This window comes from Haplochromis burtoni, unplaced genomic scaffold, assembly GCF_018398535.1.
Source record: "Haplochromis burtoni strain Fernald_Lab_line unplaced genomic scaffold, NCSU_Asbu1 Contig_523, whole genome shotgun sequence".
Classification (NCBI taxonomy): domain Eukaryota; kingdom Metazoa; phylum Chordata; class Actinopteri; order Cichliformes; family Cichlidae; genus Haplochromis; species Haplochromis burtoni.
The window spans coordinates 200497-216309 of record NW_024582884.1 but is presented as its reverse complement, the minus strand read 5'-3'; the positions used below and the strand labels follow the sequence as shown (position 1 = coordinate 216309).

Genomic DNA, 15813 nt, shown 5'->3' with positions numbered 1-15813 from the left:
CGGTAACAAAAGGCATTTAATGTTCCCCGTTACCTCTCCTCGGAGCGGAGGAGTCAGAGACGCTCCTGGTGCGACCAGGTGCAGGGGACTTGAGGTGCCCCAGGCTGCCTGGGGACATGTTGCTTCCGGTGGAGTGCTCCGAAAAGACGTTGGGGGACTGGGGCACGTGCTGCGTCCCGGTGCTGCCGTCCCACGTCCTCCAGTAAGCTTTCCGGCTGGACTCGGGGGACAGGTGATGGGTGACGTTTTCAGCTGAGTCAGGAGTGGCGGGGCCGGAAGCTGGAGCGAAGTAAAGGTTCGAAGAGGTAAGTAAAGGACACCTTTGTAAATGTCAACGTAAAGTGACTGCAGGAAATGTTTGCTAAAGGACTGCCAGTGAGACAGGATATTAAAAATGAAAAAAGGCTAAATGCACAGAGGTTAGCAGGTGGATGTTGGTGCTCATATCAGAATTTTTGGGGAGAAATGTTCACTCATTTCTGCACCGAGTTAAAGATTTTGTTTTTAGAAACCCATCTGAGAGGCAGTGCAGAGATTTATATAGAAGCCAACAATATCTCGCTTTAGTAAAAGCACATCAGTTTGTTGATCATTTCAAATAAAGATCAGCACTGACAGAAGCCTGGAAAAGCTCACTGTTCCCTGTGTCAGATGCCACATAAAAGCTGAAATTCTACAACAACTTAAAAGCCGGCAACGTAAACAACACACGGCCATCACAACACCCGAGTGCAACCGCTGAGCACTCACGTGGGAGGTTGATGGTTTGGTCCCCCAGGAAGAGGCGTCTGGCGATACTTCGACGATACCAGGCTCTCGGGAAGGCCAGGATCTCGCTCAGTCTTCTCATGTCGTACTTGAAGGAAGCCGAGCCGATGTCACACACAGCTGACGGAAGAATATCACATTAGTGAGCATGTGAAAGACTTCTTTATAAGACTGCACAGGATAAGGCCACAGTTCTAAAAGCTACAGGGGGAAAAGTATGCACTTACTCTCACAGATTGGAAAGACGTATTCTTCAGTCTCATTTATGTGCTTGTAAAATGTCCCATTCAGCAGCTCAAGCACTCACTGTGAGATGCCTATTTCAAACCCTGCGTTAGAGCTCTTGATGTTCCCACTCTCTTTTTACAGTGTGGCTAACCATTTTGGAGTGTTTCTTTTTGAACATGCAGGCTCTCCAGGATCGGTGCCTACACTCACCATACATCCTGCCTTTCTGCTGCTTCTGGCCCGCCTCTGAATGACTGGACTGGTGCCCAGGCCTGTGCACCAGCCCTTCCAACACCTGCTCTGAAAAGTGGCTGTGATCTGTCAGTCAGGGAGGCTGATTTGGTATGAGCAGCTCGTCATTGTCTCTCTTTTTATTAACTTGCTTGTCAGCGGATTGTGCTTCCAGATGCTCATTTTCTCTTTACTAGTTTGCAGACACCTTATCGTGCATACCTGCAGCTGCATGTTGCAAAGGTTTTGCACTGGAGACCGGACAGGGTTTGTTGAATAACTTTATTGTAAAGTGAGACTCGGGTTTTAAGGTTGCTTGTTCTAACTGTTTGGGTTTAATCTGGCTGTTTAATGGCGTAAAGCTCTTTCGCTATTTTTCCAATTTTCTTTTTAATCAGTTGGTAAATTTTAAATGGAATTCAAGTTCGGAGCCCTTTATTTCTTTGTTCTGACGAGCACCATTTGCCCATGGCTCTTTCACCACTTCTTTTGTTACTTTGTGCTTTGCTTGGCTTCACTGTTTGTATTCATCACTTTCATAAAAAGATAACATTTTTGCCTTCAGCTGTTTCCATCTGGTTGTTTGTGTTACTGCAGTTACCCTCCGATGAGCTGGGGTCACAACAGCCTGCTTCTGTGCTGGAGTACATTCCCACGGTGCTGCTGATATGATTGAGTACTCAACACAGAGTTTCATATCCCTTAAAGATGATTCTCTGAAAGGGTTCGCATCTGTTGTACGTCACTTCCACTTCATATACTCTGGCTGTATTTCTGACTGCTTTACAGAGAGAAAGAAAGGGGCAAGCTTCTCGATTCCCACTTTTAGTGAACATGAAATATTTAGCACTATGCAGGAGTTCCAAAAAAACACAACGTTGTGAAAGTTCCTGCTGAGCTGGGACAACTTTGAGACAGTTCACAGAAAGGATGGCCAACAAAAACACTGAGTCCCAGTCTTGTTGAGCACATCTGCCCAGGACTCCTCAGGCTGTGCGTGCTGACACATGCAACCGGATTTATTCCAGTTAACTAAAATTCTTTGCCTTACGCCTATTTTCAGAATTTAATTTAGGTTTAGTTAACCCTTCTAAAAAACTGCAGCTGCTTACCAAATGTCACCCCCAACTGCATGATTGATGTTTTACCTTAAAAGCAATTTAAGTGATGCACTTAAAAGCTGATTTATGGTCCGCGTCAGTGTTCATTTCCCTACCACTCTCCCTGTGCACAGAGAAGGATTGTGGGAATTTTAACCAGCGGATTAGCAACACTGACTCGCTTGTGCGTCATCCTCTAACAAGCCAACACTGACGTAGAAGAAAAGGTGATGGGCTGAAAATCGGGGCTTAAAAAGTAACAAAAAAAAAAAAAGAAGCACTGATGAAAAGCAGAGTGCAAAGAGTGAATCATTTTTAAACACACAGCAAAACCAGTTCTATATATACACTATAACTAAGCTAAAGGACTGACAACAGCACAAACCTCAGCTTTAGCAGTGTTCAGTTCCAGTAGTTCAACATACAGTATATTTGACAGTCCCCCCACGTTAGCAGACGACAGATACAACATGAAGATATGGATCTTCAAAGCTCTGCGTGGTTCAGTATCAAAGCAGAATCAACACAGCACCATGCTGGAGCAAAGTCCTTCAAGAAGCAGGCCTCACGACTCAGCAGCCATCTTAAAATGGCTCAGTGTATTTATGTGGGCAGTCATGAGAACATAAAAATGCTGAAAATAATCACAAGTCAAATCAGCTTTTGATAATTCTGCCCTAAAATCCATTTGTAACAAGTTCCCCCCCTGAACATTGCACTTTGACAAACACCTTCCTTTGCTGTTGCAAACTCTTCTATAAACCCAAAAATAAACTGACAACTTTTTACTTTGTATAACTTTGTGCTGCATAACAGAAAGCATATATTTGATAAATATACCTCAACTTTTGCAGGAATTGTGTCAACTTCCCAATATTGTTATTATCTGTCTAATGGACAGGTGTTTTTCTCTGGAGACGACCGTGTACCTGAGATGTTGATGAGGGTGGTGTCCATTTTACCCCCTTTAAGAGGAATAAAGCTCTCAATGAAAGTGGGGCCTCCTGTTCGCCTCATCCTCGATAAGCTGACCTTCACAAACTCCAGGTTGATGCTCAGAGAGTCTTTCCTTCCTGTCACTGAAGTCGACTCCTCATCCACGGTACCTTCGGGAGGGGGAGGAGATATGGGTGATGGGATCAGCTGGCATGTAATTGTTTTACATCAATCCTATCTAGAAGAGGTGCATTTATTAGTGGATAAAATGCAGTCCTGTATCTTTAACAGATAAGAATAACACAAATGTTTAGCATACCTAACGGCCCTTGGCCCGGAGGCAACCCCGTGACTGCAGATTTCTGCTTTCCGGCGCCGTAGGGGTGGAAGACGTAGAGGGAGAAGTCAGACATGCAGGCTGTAAAGCTGAGGCCCGAGGAGTTACTCGGGGGCCCGGTGAGGTCGGACTGGCTGCTGCTGTGACGGCTTCTGCCCAGAGGGCTCCCCAACAACGGAGATGCTGGAAGGGGGCAGGAGAGACAAAAGAAATCATCCAGTCACACACTCATTAACAGCACTGTACACTTGTGATATATATAAGTCTAACATCCTCTAATGCATTAGCACTAACACAATTTCAGGATGGAAAGGCGTGAGCTACCAGCTATCCAACCTGTGCATTTAGTGACTCACAGATTTCCAAGACCTGAGATGCATCTTAACATGCATCATCTGGCATAAAGACAGACTGGAGAGAAGAGTAATGAATGCAGGAGAACATGCTGCGAGCAACATTAACTCACACAGGGCTCAGACATGCCATGGAGTGGCAGCTAATAGATATTCTCACGGTGTGCGAAAGACTTTAAAAGACTGTTTCGTTCACGTATCTCTGCACACATTAGAGCGCCATTATTCTGCCAAAATAAACGGGGAAGTCATGCTCTAGATACCTTTGCTGGGAGGTGGTTTGGGGATATGCTGCCCGGGTGGAGTTGAGGAGGGCTGGTGTGACCCGTCTGTCACATGGGCTCCTGTCGGGGTCTCCAGTTCTCCACGGTTAGAGGAGAAGACCAGGTCTAACGAGGGCAGTTTGAGCATACACTCCACCCTGGACATTGGCAGGCAGCTGAAGCGGATCTGAGAGGGCTGGAAACAGAAGACAGTAGATGTTTTCATACACTAAAATTCTCATTTTAGTGTAAATTTATGACTTGTAATTGTTATTTGTCATAATACTTTCCTTGTGCTTTTAGTTTTTTCTTACATGTAACACATTAATTATTATTTATATAAACAGTCGACTTAAATTCCAAAGCAGCTCTGAAGAAATTGCACGAATGACAGCTCATCAGTACCTGGACTCTGACGTAGACAACCACATCCACGGGGAAGGAGGAGTATGCCGACGTTGAAGAGGAAACCAGGGAGGTGGTCGATTCCTCGAGCTGTTCCACTGTATCAAACTGACCCATGTCTTCCTCCTGGGATGCCACAGCTGATGGAAAGACATCAGAAGAAGTTTACTATGAATATCAAGACACACAATTCCTCCAAGAACACTGTCCCAAAGGACTGGTTTTAAAAACACACCTGTGTAGTTCCTGTCCACTGGAGTGATAGGAATTGTCTCAAGTGCTTTTTCCAGAAAGTCCAGCAGACAGGGGCTGATCACCATCTCCTCTGGCAGGGTCTGGAGGGCCACCCAGGCATACAGCTTGGCCGTCTTTACCCCTCCACTGCTCTTACCTTTAGCTGCAAAGACACATGAAAGTTAAAGTCATCTCCACACTCTAACAGCACTTTCAGAAGTTTGTTTCTTGAACTTCAAATAAACTGGAATCATATTAACAGAGGTTCTTTTAAACTGTCTTTTTGAGTCTCTCCCTCTGTGGGGCGCATCAATATGCATGAACCCGTTTGATCAAAGGGTGCCCTCTAGAGCCATGCCTTTAAAAAAAAAAAAAAAAAAAAAAAAAGGGATGGAATCGCATGCATTTGATTTGGACGGTCCACGTGTAGATTTAAATCATCGGATCGAAGAGGCGTGGCACTCTAGTGTCGGCGATTATGGATGGTAGAAGGGCATGCAATTAAATGAGGGAATGCTCAGTACCTGATGGAATAGGTGGGGGCGGGGGAGGTAGGAGCGAGTTAGTCTTGCTTTGGACAGCATTGGGAGGATTTGGAGGGCCGCTATCTTTCATACCATACAGCTTCGACTCTTTGGAGAGAGTGCGGGGGAGAGAGGATCCACGCGAGGCGTTGGGTGACTCCGTCTTCAGGGTCTTTGAGTTGTAGTGCAACTGCAGGGAAAAATAAAGGAAAAAATAATTATTTAAAGCACAAAAAAGAACCTTGGCAGTTTGGATGATGTAGGAGAATCTGACCTTCACGTCCACTCCTGGAATGTAGAAAACTGTAGTCTCCAAGTCATTGGATTTGGTCGGCAGAGTGGAGGGACACTTCTTTCCAGCTAGGAGATGGCTGGAAGAGGGGTAGTTGGGCTGGAGCTTCTTCTTCTTGGGAGGAGATTCTTGGTCCAGGTTTTTGAGGCTGCGCTCACAGCTCCTATAAAACCCAAATTACTGAACTGAATATAGAATGTCTCATTTCTTCTGTCCAGTGAGGATAAACCATCACAGCTGTTCAGCTACTTCTGCTAATATAGAGTCTGATTTAATCTACGCTTAATACTACATTTGGGAGGAAATGTGAGACCAACTTTAAATAGGAGTTTGCATTTCCCAGATTAAGAAATTAACTTTTTACTGCACCTCCTCAAAGAAACATCCTCGTGCTCGGGCTGTTGAGTAGTAGGGTGAAGGACGCACTTCCCGCTGTCGATTTCCACACGGACATCCAGCTCAAAGTCGATGTTTCTTTCCGTCGTTGGGCCACTGAAGCTGCGGTTGGCAGGAGTGCCTGGCCAGCGCTCACTGAACAACTGACTCACAGCAGAAAAGCCCGAGGACTTTCTCTGAGACGTTTGGCTGAGAATCAGGGAGGACAGCACAGTTTAGTGAATGCTGAAAATTGAAAAGCTTTTCTTTTTTAGACAAAAAAGAAATTAATGGCGCTTTCTTTTCCTAACTGTCATAACAAGCACGCCTGCACTGACAAACGCAATAAACTCACACAGGCCTTCGATAGCTCTGCTGTCTGTCATGCTCGAAGTCGTCCTTGTCCGAGTCTTCCGAGGAGGAAGAGGACAGGTCATCGCGCCTTATGTCGTCATGCTGGAAGGGAAGTGTGGGTGAGAAGACAGCAGGGGTGGCGGGGGCACTGAAAACTGAGTGATGACCATCGACAACAGATAGGGGATGGAGATGGAGGTGATGAGGATGGGATGAATCGTCAATGGAGACTGTCGACAGGTCCCCCTCTGACTCCTCAGGGAACTTTAGAAAAGGACAAAAGGTCAAACTCACACAGGAAATGGTTTAATGTCTGTCTAAATTTGTTCCTACGTGGAGACATCGATCCAGGGAATCTGAGAGCTGGAGCTGATGTCTTCAGCAGAAATCCACCCAAAAAAGGAAGTAGTGTTCTGTAGACTGGACCTTATTAATTAGTTTAACTGATCAGTTCTGAAATTTGTGTTTACTCCTCAAATCAAATTTAATCTTTTACTTCTGCAGGTCCAGAGGCAGAACACTACTGCCTGCAACTGTTCACCGAGGAGCTCAGAGGTCATGCACTTTCTGTGAAGAGGAATGACAGCTTGAAACAAAGGAAGAAGATGAGGATGAGTAGATGACATACCCCGTCTCAGGATGGTGACAACAGAAAAATGCCCAAGAAAGTGTAGAAGTATCCTTATGACAGCCAGGGACAAAGCCCATTTGTGTAGGGTCAACAGATCCCAAACACACTGACAGAGGTGAGCATCAGTTAAATTAGAAATAATCCATCTGCGACACAAATACTCCTTATAGGACAATATAGAGTTTTATATGAATGTGGTATTGATTTATTGAGCAAGTCTTGTTCTTTCATCAAAAAGTTAGAGATTATTATTATTTTTTAATTAATATCAGGATTATTGTTATCAATTTCACCGTTAATGATTTTATTGGAAAAAAAAAAAATAGAAAGATTTACACTCACCAAGAAAATAACACAACTGCACAACAGATTCATCACCATTCAGTTACAGTGCTGAGCAAATAAACCCAACGAAAGCTCCTTTGGGAGATTAAATAACTCATGTCATCAAAGGAATTTTGATTACGCTATTGACGAATATTTTAAGTGGCTACAGGTTGCTTGGCAACTACATAATAAGGTCACCATTTCATTATAAGACTTCAATCTCTTGGTTTTGTTAAAATTAAGTAAAAATAAATGATTTTTTTTAAACAAAATCATCTTTTATGATGGATTATGTGACGTTCACACATGCCTGTGACCACCTGTTTAACCCTAAAATTTCACTTGGACTTTTTAAAAAAAAATTGTTAATAAGTAATTAAAACAGTCGGGTAGGGGAGGGAACTTTCTTGTGGCTTCTAAAGAGAGGATTGTCTGAAAAAGGTTTGGGAGCCACAGTTATGAAAGTTGTTTGCAGTTTATGTTTGCAGTCACGCCCGCAAATAATAAGCAAGTTTTCTTATATAGTTATTATTCTCCTCAACACACATGAGTGCCGTCTTCACAGTATGAGCCACAAATGCTGCTTCAGGGATGTGGGGTTAAAGAGAATGGATTCTTTTCCCCAGAATGTCTGAGTTATTATTTGTGATTGTGGCATTTTAAAAGGTAAACTGGTGACTTTATATTAAACGTATTATTTATTTTATCCTCGTGAAGTTTTTGGTATTGTTGGGGGCGATTAAGGACCTGCTGTTGTGACAAACAAAAGCCGACAGACTGTGACTCAGTGGCCATCCATGCATAGTTGTTAGAAATCACTCAATATACTAAGGTTAAAAAAAAGAAAAAAGCTGATGGATTATTTTATGCAGTTTCAAGACAGGATGAGTGTGTGTGGGGTGTGAAACTATAATTCATTAAGCAGCAATTCAACTGTAAAGTGTTTTTATTCTGCAAACAATTGATTTTCTGAGAACTTTCTTGGGTTGAGGTCATTCTAAATAAAAGCAGGGATGAATTGCTGACTCTTACACTCAGCAGCTAAGGGAATAGTAGGTTTTATTATAAATCCGGATGATCCTCATGCACCAGTAATAAATCAAAATCTAACTTATTATGCAAATGAATGTCTACTGCATATAGCCGAAAGTTCCCGTCTTATCATCCTGTTTTGATTTTGCATTTTCAAAATCCTGTCAGCACTGTCAAGGTAATCACAGAGGAGAGGAGGAAACAGAAGTTTTTGATCAGCGTTGGTTATGCATTTTCATTTTTTAAATTTTATTCTTGGACCATATACCTTGAATATATCTCCTGGACTGACAGGTGCAGACTCCAAAGCCTGATTATTAATCTTTAATTGGACAGAAGAGTTATTTTTAAAACAAGAGTTCATCCCTCTGTTTCTACTGCAACATACTGTACAAATCAGCTGTAACAGAGATCAGTTATGGTAACAAACAAACATGTAAATGATGGATGAGATGCAGATGATCGCATATAAAATTGCACAAAACTAAAAAAACAAAAAACAGAATATTGATTTGTTTGGAAATGCTTTAATTTATAAATAAATCAATTAAGAGGTACAATGCAATCTATTAATGTGCTACAGCAATGGATATCTGACACATGAAGGAGGCAGGCTTACCGTGTCCTGGATGTTGAAGGTGACCCGTGGTGCCGGAGAGGACACGTCCACACGGATATCTGGGAAATCTGCATCCACATCTCCGATTCTGGAACTGAAGCCAACATTGTGAGGATCTCATTTTTATTTGATTTTGTTTCAGAACATATGGCATTTAATCAGCCAACACTTGTCAAAGCCCGGCCTGTTATTAGTACGATTCGTTTCAAGTCATTGTTGAGCATTTGTTGACCCCTCCAGAGTAAATATTTTTCTCCTGTGAAAGGTCTGAACTGCCTGAATATCAATACTACATTAATCCTGAGATAATCTGCATAATTACTATAAACAAAATGCAATGAGCACTTCCTCTTCACTACATTCTAATTTGTGAGTCACTCTGTCCCTCTTTGTCAGCAAGATAATGGGAAAATGTTTGAAAAACATAATGGCAGCAGCAGCAGCAGCAGCAGAGAAGTGAGACAGAGGTCACATGGTCCTGTTTGTTTACAGTGAAGCTCCCTTAATGGTGTCATTTCTATGATAATCTGATACCAGGGAAGGTGCCTCCTGCTGCCCTTCTTTGTTACCTTTGTCTGTCCATCCTTTTTAGAGGTGGCCGGCCTGCTGCCGCTGAGATGCTTTTGGAGCGGTTGTAGCTTGGTTTGTAGCCAAGACCCCACTTATCCTTTAGAGAGGCCGCCTGGGAAAGAACAAACACAGCTACAAACGGGTCCATAAAAGGATAAACATGACCAACACCCTAGCATGATTTCATGCTATTTTAAGTTAAGGTGCTGTGGCGAATGCACTTCTACTCGGGGAAGGTAAAGAGACGGGGGATTCACCCTCATGCTGGAGCGACGCAGCTTCTTTCTGACATCTCTCCTGATGTCTTTGACGGCCACAGACTCCAGCTGTTGATAGCGCTGGATCTCCTGATTGATGGTTCCTTCGCTGGCCCCCAGTTTCCTGCGTTCGTAAGAAGAGGACACGGCTTGTCACTTAGTTGTTGCAACTCTTTAAACAGAACAGTTACAAAAAGCTGGAGTCTTACTTGAGGTCATCGATGACTTTGGCTTGCTCATTCAGTTCTCGGATGTCAATGACCCTTTTTGTGAACTTCCTCCCACGAGCATCAATTATCTGGTTTCCTGACACCATGGGCCTTCTGGGGTCAACTGCCTCCTGTTGCACCAAAGCAGGAAACCAAACACACATGGAAACACACAGATGTGGTTAAATTGATTGACAACTGTGACAAACTTTCTGATCAACAGATTGTGCAATAAGAATCCATCGTCCCGATGTCCCAGTTTCTGATTAAAAGGTGCATTTTTGTGATTCAATCATTAGAAGTTTATCTGTAGAATTATCCACACACCAGGAGCCATGTCACAAATAAGAGACACCACCACCACCACCACAACTCCTAGTGAAAGAAGGAAACAAAGCTTTATTGCCAAAGGGAATTATGGGCCACTAATCTACTTCTTTTCACCCATCATTGAAGCTTAATGAGGAGGGCAGTGGAAGCAAATAACACAGCTCAGAATTTTGGAATCCACAGCCTTCATCACTTAAGTGCAAGTGCCTGAAATGTGACCTTGTAAGTGATTCAACCAGCCTGGAGAAAAGTTTAACACTGCGGGCGGCTACATACACAAGCCCAGGAGAGGGGTCTTTGGGTTCTGCCACTGCCTGGTAGGCAAGGAGATGCACAGTTTAAGTAGTCGATGGGGACAGATATGCTCTGAGGCCTGGGGCTGAGGCCCAGGATGTGGTTTACCAGACGCTTCCTTAAGGTCAGCCGAGGGCTGAACTCTGGAGTCTGTAAATAACAGCAGGGACAGGTGAATGGAAAGGTGGAACAGCCTGGGTCAGACTTTGCCTTCTGAAGCTTTTTTTATTTTATTTTTTTAAAAGCAAGCCAGGTAGGATTTGTTCAAACGGACTGATGCATTATTAAAGGAATAGTTCAACATTTTAGAAATCCACAAACACTATCCTGTCGACAGCACGATGAGAAGATATCGTAGAGCTTACCTGCGACACCACAATGAACAGCAGCTGGTTGGCTTAGTGAAGGAGAATATAGGCAGTCCTAAAGAACCTAAACTAACACATTTTATCAGTTTGTTTAATCTGTGCAAAAACCAAAGAGGAGAAAAAACAGCAATTTGCTGTTTTACTGAGGGGTTACGTGCCTGAGTGTTTCTTAGCTGGGAGCTGTGACCTCAATCTTGTGAGGCTGCTGGAAACCAGCAGAAACTCATAACAGCCCCCCAGACAACCCAAACCAATTTGTTTTAGAGGCAGCTTTAGTTATCAACACATTCCCTGTTTTCAGTCTTTGCATCAAACTAAGGTAACAGCTGCTGCTGCAGTCTGTTATCTAATTTACATACACCACAGTGGTACTTATCTTCTCATATTACCAGCTGCAAAATAAGAGAATAGATGCATTTCCCTAAATGTTGAACTTCTTCTTCTGAACCTGCGATACTGACTGGCAGTAAACTCAACAGCTGAATATTCCCACTTCAGTTTAGAGTTTTTCTTTTCACAACTTTCAACACTGGAAATATATATTTTTAGATATTTCTTGAGAACTTTCTAACTTCTAAAGGAGACCATCTGATCTGACTGATGCAACAGCTGCTCGGGTCTCGTTAAAGTCAGGCTGTGAAAGAACGACTGAATCCAGCTGTGGCGGAAATACACAATTACTCTTTAGCAATCTTCTGAATTCAAACTAAACTGTAATAAAAAACGAACTGAGCGGTGTCTGACCATGTGCGTGGTGGGTGACATGGAGTCGGTTTCGTCCTCATCTGAAAGGTCTGCCATGTTCACAGAGTTCAGATCGGCGATGTCGTCTATGTCCTCCTCGCCCGTCAGGGACGTCAGCGTGTTGCCCAGAGCGTTGAGGCGCTTGCCGATATTGGGGTCCATGTGAACGGCGATTCCACACATCTTCCAAAGCACATTGAGAGTCCAGGTACCAGCGCTGCTGCTTTCTGTTTTGGTGAAAAGGAAGCCAGGAGTGAGAGGGAAAACAGTGGATGATGTTGGGAAAATTAATGCAATAAATAATAAAATTTTCCACACAGTCTCAATATCATTGTGCAGCTCTAGGGTGTGATCTATATTTAATAGACCAGAGCACAGTTAAAAGAACTTGCCTGCAGAGGGCTGCCCTGTAGTCCTGGAACACACTTCATATGTACCGTCAGGGACTACACCTGCACACAAGTACATACAAACAAATATCTTTCATGATCTCTATAGAGACACACTGACAGTCTTCTTCTGCCCACTAGCTCACAAATCAAATGTGAACGGGCTCACACAGTACAGAATTTGTATTTGAAATGGCTTTCTGCAACACTTAGATAAAAACATTTGCATAAACTGTGTCACTCACAAGCATTCATGACGATTTCTCCCCGGACTTCAGGCTTCCAGTCGTCCCAGGAGGTCTCGAAGCCCTCGGCAAAGCGGATGCAGAAATTTTTGAAGTGTCCTTTACTCACCAGGGACTCGGAGGAGCAGGCGGTGATCAGTGTGCTCTCGATGGTCAGGACCAGCGCAGAGCCCGTGTCAAAATCTATGCTGTGATTGGCCTGGTGGAATGGCAGGGAGAAAGGTTACTCTGGCCTCAAGGGAGAGAGGAGAAGGGGGGAGAGTACAAGGAAAGGCAAACCACCTCCATTTGTTTGGAAAAGGAAGCGTTGGCAACACTTCATTCTGTACAGCTGTCATCAACTTAACCAAATATTAAGAACAATAGCACAATGGCAAATTATTGCACATTAAAGGGGATTTGCTATGCTTATTTCCAGCTCTAAACATTTTAGCTTGGACTCTAGATTATACATGATTCACGGTACAAAACAAATAATCCTTTTTACACCTTTCTGGCCTCTGTATAGTCTGTCTCCACACAAGCTGGTTTAACACCCTTTGCACCGTCTCTTTAATGCATCTTTATTCTTATGGCCTAAAACTCACCAACGGAAGGTTTGAATGGCAGGTGAAAGAGTGGAGCCAGAACTGTGTATTGTAAAGACTGGGCATCATAAAGATCCAAAAGGTCTGAAACTTTTTTGTTTGTTATTTTAGCATGTTTAATATTCACGTCCACCTGAAAATAAGTCAAAAGCTTAACAAGACAGGTCCACTTTAAAACCTTCGAGGGAACAAGTTTAAGTGCTACTGACATAAATCTATCTCTGAGTGAAGTGTTACCAAGCTCTTCAGTACATTTCAAGTTCAAATGCAGAAAATCAGTGATTAAAGAAGAAAAAACAAACAAACAGAAACCCACACATCCAAATTACATGAATTTGATTAACCTGACATTAGTCCCAGAATAGCAGTCTGATCATTATCATTAGGAAAATACATATATCTGTATCTGAACTATTTACTAGCCCATTTCAATCAGCTGGATGAAAATAATCAGACCACAATTTTGGGGCAGCTATTACAAGATCCCAGATATAAGCCAATGCAAAATACCACATGCATACAAGCGTAGAGAGAGCCCACCATGTGCAACACTGCACCTAACTATATTCTTAATCTAGTCTCGCATATAGAAACGTATATAACTTAAAAGCACTCACATAATCAATACTCTGGATACCAACAGGCATAACTTTTATTATGAAAACACACCTAAAACACCAGCCCGAGCTTCACTACTTGTTATGCCGCCATTAGAGAAGCTTTTTTTTAAAACCACAAAGCACCTATGATGCAGTATACTGCAGTGTGACAGGTTTTATAGAAGAGCGTCACTCAGTATCAGTCAACACCTCACACCAAGCCATCCCAAGAGATGTAATAAACTTTTGGTTACTTTTCGTGCATTTCTTTGCTGGCCTGCTGAAGAGCTGGCCCCAGCTTCAGAGTTTGTGCCCTCCGTAACTGGTTCTTGTCCTCTCTATGGAAATAAGTGTAACATAACTGTCTGCATCTGAAATCTTTCCAATCCTAGCATGCAAAGTAGAATAAGGATAATTCAAACTATGATGAATGAGTACAGTAAAATATAGGACACCCAATATGCACATGCACATGTTGACTTAAAGTAACTGTGAGGAAGCCTGTCTGTTGGGACTGTATACAGATTTACAGCAATTGTTGAGGAGGCACTGACATAAGATGTGATAAGAGTAGCTCAACATCACTGAACAGTTCTTAAGGCTGTTAGTTTGGCATCAGTCTCACATGCCTGCAGACTGGTTGGTGTTGAGCTGGAAATCTCCCGAAGCCAGGGAAAAATGTGGATTGTCTAACCAGTTAGCAAGTGTTTTTGCTGCAAGTTGCTGGCTGCTGCTTGGTGGAATCAGCAGCCTTCAAAGTAAAGACAGTGTCTTATGACTGTAACCAACATGTTTCAACATAAACTAGTTTTACTTTGAAGGCAAGCAGTCTGCATTTCCAGTTTACCTACTGCTACACTAGGTGAGTGAGTATTTGCAGACATAGGAAATCAATGTCTTCCATGAAAACTACTGCAGATTGTGGCATCTACTAGCAATCAGTATACTAGTAGATTCATCAGTACATTAAAATGGAAGCAAGCCATAGAGCCACAAGCAGAGCACCTTGTTGGGGATTTTTGTTTTTTATAACTTTTCAAAGTGTGTATTTCAAGTCAGCATATATTAAAACTTTTACAAAACAAAATAAGTTGTGCACTTTATATCCTAAACCGAGCTTAAAAATATATAAGATTATTTATAAGAAAACAATCTAACGCTCAAAGGGACTGACCAATGACACTTGGGAGACTCAGTCATAGCATATTACCTGAGATGTGTTGGTAATTGGCAGGCAAATACCCAGGTCATTGACTGTCAGTTGCAGAAAGAGGGTGCTGAATGCCTGGGCGGAGGTCTGTTGAATGCCTGGCAGCTTATCCACCACTTCTTTTGTGGCCACGTGAATGTCCTTGTTGAGGGCCATACGCTGCTCATTCCAGTTGTCATATGCAGCTTTGTAGTTTAGCCAGAAGAGCACAGCTGCAGAAGAGCACAGTGGTGGGATGAATAAACATTAAATAAGATCTCACATGTCATTTAAGTAATTTATATCAAATTTTGAGATGCTAAGGAACCAAAAACTCCAAATATGGATCTAAATAAGGAAAATCTGTTTTTCCCAGAGCTTAAATAAAATCACACACCCATCCCACTTTACCCACCAGTGTTGGAATTGGCATCAAAGTGTGAAATAATGTTACACAGTATAAAAACATTAAAACCTATATTTTATACTGTTGATTGTTCAGTGTTACCCAACAACATTAATAGGAACAGAAAGTCTTTCTCCAGTAATGTCACCTAAATATGTCAGCTACATGTCTGAGTCTTATTAAACCAGACTAAGTAAGACTGACGGAGTCATCTTAACAGACAGACATGTTTCTAAAATTTCTACAAAGTGTTTGATGGGTCAGATTATTCAGACACACTAACAATGAATAATGTATAATGGGAGTTTGACAAAATGTTAACAGAAGCTGAAGTTCAGCAGGTGCTTCCAGCTGAAGATGTTTTGAGTTTATTACATTAACTGCAACATCAGTTAGTAGCAGCAACTTGTAAACACATGGAAAAGAAGCAAAAACTTAATCACTTGGAACAAATTATCCCGGACAGGTTTGATAAGGATCCAACAACACATTACATTGTGTTCCTTCCTCACATAGTCACAGCTTTTAAGCTGTCACATCCATTTACTAAACTTTATTACACGTGTACACACACACACACACACACACACACACACACACACACACACACACACACA

General features: G+C 42.5%; 1 protein-coding gene across 1 annotated transcript in view; it reads right to left on the bottom strand.

Moving 5' to 3' along the window:
• The window catches only part of kiaa1109 (KIAA1109 ortholog), a 63285-nt gene that overhangs the window by 12713 nt on the left and 34759 nt on the right, over positions 1-15813 (bottom strand). The window contains exons 46-67 of the mRNA XM_042214149.1: positions 14812-15023; positions 13856-13939; positions 12416-12614; positions 12174-12233; positions 11782-12008; positions 10652-10819; positions 10046-10176; positions 9837-9960; positions 9579-9691; positions 9010-9103; positions 8659-8712; positions 6402-6664; positions 6041-6256; positions 5654-5834; positions 5380-5569; positions 4857-5018; positions 4622-4761; positions 4217-4412; positions 3583-3783; positions 3257-3433; positions 751-888; positions 34-279 (exon numbers count right to left, since the gene is read on the bottom strand). Coding sequence (XP_042070083.1) covers positions 34-279; positions 751-888; positions 3257-3433; positions 3583-3783; positions 4217-4412; positions 4622-4761; positions 4857-5018; positions 5380-5569; positions 5654-5834; positions 6041-6256; positions 6402-6664; positions 8659-8712; positions 9010-9103; positions 9579-9691; positions 9837-9960; positions 10046-10176; positions 10652-10819; positions 11782-12008; positions 12174-12233; positions 12416-12614; positions 13856-13939; positions 14812-15023 — 3576 coding nt within the window. The remainder of the gene's footprint in view (positions 1-33; positions 280-750; positions 889-3256; positions 3434-3582; positions 3784-4216; positions 4413-4621; positions 4762-4856; positions 5019-5379; positions 5570-5653; positions 5835-6040; positions 6257-6401; positions 6665-8658; positions 8713-9009; positions 9104-9578; positions 9692-9836; positions 9961-10045; positions 10177-10651; positions 10820-11781; positions 12009-12173; positions 12234-12415; positions 12615-13855; positions 13940-14811; positions 15024-15813) is intronic.